General features: G+C 42.5%; 1 protein-coding gene across 1 annotated transcript; it reads left to right on the top strand.

Moving 5' to 3' along the window:
* Positions 1 to 1915: 1915 nt before the first annotated feature.
* Positions 1916 to 4555, top strand: LOC119335704. Its single transcript, XM_037607803.1, has 6 exons — positions 1916 to 2599; positions 2711 to 2787; positions 2920 to 2980; positions 3078 to 3303; positions 3407 to 3845; positions 3967 to 4555. Exons 1-6 carry the CDS (start codon positions 2209 to 2211, stop codon positions 4345 to 4347), a joined length of 1575 nt encoding a protein of 524 aa, XP_037463700.1. The 5' UTR covers positions 1916 to 2208; the 3' UTR covers positions 4348 to 4555.
* Positions 4556 to 6632: the final 2077 nt, after the last annotated feature.

Raw genomic sequence — 6632 nt, 5'->3', positions numbered from 1 at the left:
AAGAGAAGTGAGGTCAGTTTTCAATCCTCAGAAGTTGTAGGGTTCTAGTGGATCTAGGTTGAGCCAAAGAAAAAAGATCGTTCGCATTCACAAAAGGTACACCTTGATAAAAGTTAGTTGCTTTGTAAAAGCCATCGGCTCCAAAGAAGAAATACGATATGATTCCCTTGGAGAGAAATGTGTGATAAATAGGTGCACACATACGGCTTTCTATCTTACTAAAGACTGATTTGATGAACCATCTAAGATAACTCGTGTTGAACGTATAAGCCTTTCAATAATGGTGTATGTTTTGCATACCAATGTATTTCACTCCAAATCTGAGTTACAATATGTAATGTGCCTTCACAACACAAGGGAAACACAACAAGTGTAATATTGTGCCACACTTTAGAGAATTGATTTTGTAGTGTGCACAGGAGGTCTCGTGCATGGATTCGCCCTTTGATTACTTTGGGTGGGGCCGTACATGTAACTTTTGGCACAACCCGCATGCTCCAAACCATCCAATCACCCATGGTTTTTATTTTTAGCTTTCAAATTTAAAATTGTTGTACCTATTGAACCAAAAGTCCAATTTATGTTTCGTTTCCATATTTGTGTTCCTTTAGGTGAGGGCTTACAAACAAGATCACTCTTGAATATACTTTGGTAAGATTTAAAAACTTCACCAAGTTTCATCTATTGACACATGATATGATGAAGGATAAAATCACCAAGTTTTTAATACTAAAACTTAAAACCCTAATCCCTAAGACCTAACCGCTAAACCCTAATAAAAACTAATGAAACTTGGTAAAAAAATAATATTATAACTACCAAATTTAAATATTTGAAACTTACTAAAGTTTTGGAAGTTGCCAAGATGTATTCAAGGGTGGCCTTGTTCGAAAGTTCGCGTCGCAACGAACACAAATATGCAAACGAAGCTTAATTTATACTTTCTTTTCAACATATATAATAAATTCGAACTTAATGATGAAATGAAAAGTATGGGAGATGGGGTGGGTGGAGCATGCAGTTCTCCCACAAAAAACATGCATACATGCGTGGGAATCTGCAACCAAATGGACGGATGGGGCATGCACGGGATATCATGAGAACTGTTTTTTTTTTTACATTTTCGAAAAGAAGGAAACCTTGGCTACGTAAAATTAGGTATAGTTATTTCTCCGTTCATTGGAAGGTCTCTCTTTTATTTTTAAAACTTGCTTGAACAATCACCGGCTGGTGGGTGTGGGGGGAGGGGGTGTCACAACTACAAATGGCGGGAGGACAGGTAATGTCCTGTGAAGTTTGTACTCTTCAAAATAACTCATTATCGTCCTCAACGAGTATATGTATTGTGGACCAACCTGTGATTGGATTGTTAGGTGGGCAATGGTATTCCCAGCCCACCAGGGTTCAAGTCTTCGTGGTCGCATTTATTCCTGAATTTATTTCAGAATTTTCGGCTATGCGCGTTCAATGGGAGGAGACGTTTCCATCGACTACGAGGCGCCTTTGGTGAGTTCGTCAATCTCAAGATGATATGCCGGTCCAGTCTCTTGGATGTGCTCATAAGTGTAGGGTGTGCGTATGTGTGTTCATAAGAATGAGTGTATGCGTGTATATTTTGAGCGCCTGCGTTTGTACTGTATTAAAAAAACTCAAGTATATGTACATGGAAAGAATTGTCACGCTTATACGATGTACTAGGCACACAACTAAGAATGTGACAAACAAAAAATGGGGAGCAGCAGTTGTTGTCCCTACAAGAGCCTAGTGGCAAGTGTCAACGTTCCCCGTTTGCTTCATTTCCCACACAACCCAGTCATGAGCCAATGGATTGATAATCATCAGTCCCCCTCCCCACTCCAATTATATAACCCCCAACGGCCATCACAAAATAACAAGAGTGTAGTATACTCCCCAATTCCATGAGACTATAGAAAAAGGGATGGGACGGAATACCAGTCTTGAAAACTAGTCAATGTGGTGGAATTACTACTTGTCCATTCCCTCCCCTATTTTAATTCCTAGCTACTACATCACTGGCTTGCTTATGCTAGCTGCTTCCTCCCATCTCCCCTACTAATTATTCCCATCACAGTCCTCTCTTCTTCCTGCCCCCATATCATTCCAATCCTAACATGGTGCGTCACATAGACTGCATGTAGAGAGGCAGACGAGGTCAAGGACAAGCGGTGGAGGCCAGGAGGCCCGGGCATGGGGGAGGTGAAGGAGAAGGAGGCGCTGGCGGAGATCCTTGAGGACCATCGGAAGGGATCTTCCGATGACACCCTACCACCCGCGGGGCTGGACCTCAACGAAGGCTTCAGCGAGGCAAGCGACGACGGGAGAGACGGCGACGAGAACTACGACGACGATGGCGGTAGCACAAGCGAGGTTGCTGGAGGAGGCAGGAGCTCAAGCAACAACAACAGCGCCAACCATGAATCAGAAAGCAGCAGGGGTCGTCATGACAAGGCCGAGGGCAGCGGCGAGAGGGTGCCCACGGTGCGGCAGTACAACCGGTCGAAGCACCCCCGGCTCCGCTGGACGCCGGACCTCCACATGGCGTTCCTCCATGCCGTCGAGCGGCTGGGCGGCCAAGAGAGTAAGTAACCCACCCCAATATTTCTTTTGCTGTGCATTTTTTTTCGTCGTAATTAATTCCCCCGCCCTTGATTCGTGATCTAAACTTTTATTTGTGCTAATTTTTGGACAGGAGCAACGCCAAAGCTGGTGCTTCAGATGATGAATGTGAGGGGGCTCAGCATTGCTCATGTGAAAAGTCACTTGCAGGTAAAGGCAGAAAAAGGAACAGCCTACTTCTCATGACTGCTCGGTAGCTGTTCTTCTAGCTACTTGCTTCTTTCCTTCACACGGCAAGCGTTGGACCTAACCCTTTTCTTGTTCATCCCATCGACTTTTCAGATGTACAGAAGCAAAAAGATAGAGCACGAGTCCAGCCACGAGAGGGCGGCCATGTCCTCAGGTTATTGATCTATACAATCACGCTGGATGCTGGATTTCTCACTATTTTTGCACTAGGAATTCATTTTCATGACCTTTTTTCCTATTAATTTGGACAGTCTTTTCGCCCATGAATTTCCACATGAGGAGAGGGGACCATCCGTTCCACGACATGTTCTTCCAGCAGCGAGCTGCCGGCTCGACGCTCACCTCCAGGTTCAACGACGGTGGGGTCTTCACGCCGAGGAATGCCGGCTTCCCGGATGCTAGCCGGATTTACGGGCTCCTCCAATGCCGGCAGCCTCCATTACAAACCTTCGACTTCAAGAACAGCACGAGCCTTAGGTACTAAAAGCAGGCCACAGCATCCTACATGCATGTGTACTGATAAACGGTCCTGCTGGGGATGATCATGCCGAAACCCTAATCGATACATGCTTGCGTCTAGGAATCAAGAATGGGCGTTCACCCAGCACGCGGCGGCGGCGAGGGCACGCGCGGTTAATGACAATGGTCCGGGGAAAGGGCTAATCCACGAGATGATCTTCAGGAAGGACGGCAAGCCGACGTCGCATTTGTTCGACGTGAGGGACGCCGCCGCCTCCAGCGGGACGACGTCGCCGTCAACAACAACAACAACCACGAGCCAAGCCGACCGTAGGCCAGATGGCGCAAAGATGGGAAGCATGAATTGGATCGGCAGCAGCTCTCGGCCGCTCTCGAAGACAATGTCGGCTACTGGTTTGGAGCAGGGCGGCCACGCTCAGCTCCCATTTAGGTGGCGAGGTGCCGCCGGCAGCAATGGCTGCCACCCCAACGGCAACACTGGCAGAACAACGTCATCTTCAGATCCCGTGGTGACATGTGAAGCAGGTTCCCCGCTCTTGGTACGCATCATTGTTTACACATTTTGCTTCGAATTGATACATTCACTTGTAAATAAGTCGCAGCTTAATATGTCTCAAAATATTAACAACTAATATAATGGTTGCCTCTGTGCATATGCAGCTGCCGAAGCAGGGAGTGCCGAGGACTCCAGCCAAAGCTACTGAGGAGACGAGCATCGGAGCAGACGCGAGGAAAACGAAGGCATCGGCTGCGGCGGAGGAGAACGGGTGGGCGCCGGAGTTGCAGCTAAGCCTGAGCCCCAACGCGGCGGCAGACACTGCAGGAAGGGGCAAGAAGAGGAACAGCGCTGGGCAGGAGGTGAGCAGCGACAAGGTGCCACTCTCTCTCTCGCTGTCATTACATGGTGGCGTCGTCGACGACGACGACGGTGGTGGCCGGGATGGCAGGAGGTTAGAGGTAGCGACAGGTAGCAGCAGCAAGAAGGCCGCTCTGGGGCTGAGTACTTTGGATCTGACCATGTCGATCAAGACATTGGAGTGAGATCTTTCAAGTACTTGTCCCAAGGCCTTCCAAAACTTGCACACTGCACCATGCGATTAATTAATAAGATTGTTGATCTAATTTAACCATGCATGCTTCCGGACAAATATATAAATATATATTTCTTATCTTGAGTGACATGTAGTAGCTAGGATGACTGTTCTGCCACATTATATGGTCACATGCATGATCAAAACAAAATTTTGTCAGGCATGGTATCATTGGGCTTCTAAATCATATATATCTGTAAAAAATGAAACAAAATGCACACTTATTAGTCAAACGCTTAATCATAATTACAATTTTTGTTGCCATAAGAGTTTTTTGGGTACATTAGGGCAGTCTTATACCAAATACACACTTATCGATCAAACCGTTAATCATAAGATGCACTATATCTAATTACTGGCATTCATAAACATTCCCTCCGTTCACAAATATAATATGTTTTGGATATTTTCATATGGAGTACATACAGACTAAAATGAGTGAACAAACGCACTAAAACGTGTCTATATATACACCTGATTCAGAAAAAGTTAGAACATCTTATATTTGTGAACGGAGGAAGTAGATGTTTAATGAGATATATAGTGCACCATATATAATGACATTAAGCTCTCCTAGTGCACTATATCGTTTTAGTGTTATACATATCTAAAACAACACCCTTATCTAGTGTCTTTTGTGAGAGAAAATTTATGAGATATTTTGAATTTGGTGCTAAGATCTACATCTGGAATTCGGGATTAAGATATGGTTTGCTTTCTCTTTCCTCATGAAATTGGGTGCCACATCATATTTTTAGTTATGAACCTATGCTAAGATACAAGCATACATATCCATAAACTCGTTTTTTTGGTCATAAATAAACTGGTTTAATTTGTTCTGGTGCGCATGCTCAAATACTTAAATTTTCTATACTAGATTAGGATGTGCAGTACTTGTTACACGGCCCCGCTCAAAAAAGGTACGTGTTACCCAGTGTAATTTAAGCGCATCACGGTTAGTCTGGAATGTTCTAGAAAGTAGCTTCACCTTCCATACTTTTTATGATTATGTATACAACTCAGCTCAATTAAATTAAAATTAGTTATATCATCGACTCATCGTAGAGTATTAGAAATTATAGGTAACCCACTAAGTTATATATGCTATGTTTCATGGTTGCCATTTTGATTTCATGAGAAACGTGAAATCATACATACATATCTATTTATTTCACCTAGAAACTGCATAAAATGACTGAGACTAACAACATAATAGTATTATGCATGTTTAAGCATTTGTTGATGAAAAATAAGACTTGTAAGTTCCACAGTGACATATATCATATTAGTTTCAGACGAGATTGATAATATTATGCTTTTAGACAAGATTGATAATGTTAGCCCTTCACGCCCAATTGAGCATTTTGAGTCCGGCTCTTGTCAATCGCACCCTTAAAATATGTTTACATCTATCTTATACAAAAACATATTTAGGGTGGAGGCATTGTGGGTATGTCCATGTACTAGCCAGTATTCAAGACAGTGTATATTTTTTTATTTTAGTTCGATATAAATTTCTGAAGTATAATCTTGCCTAGATTTATCCACCAGATCCAGTCAAGTACTTGTTCTAAAATTGGAAACATTGGCTGTCCAACAATCTCCTAACTAAAAATGACTGTGATGCTTAATCTTTATGTAGTAGTGTTGCAACACCAGCAAAGTGTACTTAACTAGTTTTCATAATAAAATTCATTTTGCAAGAATATATAGCAAAATTTTGGATGGAATATTTAATAGCAATAAGATGTCATTTAGTTTTGATCTAGAATTTAATGCCCATATATATATATACAATATGAGGTAAACGCGGAAATAACAATTTTGTTGTTTGCACTTAATTGATGATATATAGTGGGTAACATGGCGTTATAGTCCAGCATGTATAATGGCATGGCATATCTTTATCATATTATGTGCCTGTATACTTATAACTCTTCTAGATGAAAGTTACAGAGAGCTTTTTCGTTCTACATGAGTTCAAATGATCAACTGCAACATGCATGTTCCATTAACATGATATTAAGTACTGTAAAAAAAGCATATCATACTATCGCATATTTAATTGTACCATCTCCCTCCTATCCAAAATAAGTGTCGCGGTTTTGAACTAAAGTTAGTTCAACCTTAGTTCAAAGTTGTGACACTTATTATGGATCGGAGGGAGTGTATGATATTACCTCGGTCCTGAATTAGTTATCTTCAATTTGATACATTCGTATCTAGACAAATCTA

Source organism: Triticum dicoccoides, chromosome 7B (assembly GCF_002162155.2).
Source record: "Triticum dicoccoides isolate Atlit2015 ecotype Zavitan chromosome 7B, WEW_v2.0, whole genome shotgun sequence".
NCBI lineage: Eukaryota > Viridiplantae > Streptophyta > Magnoliopsida > Poales > Poaceae > Triticum > Triticum dicoccoides.
Note: the sequence above shows the minus strand (reverse complement) of the source record. Positions and strands in the feature narration are given on the sequence as shown.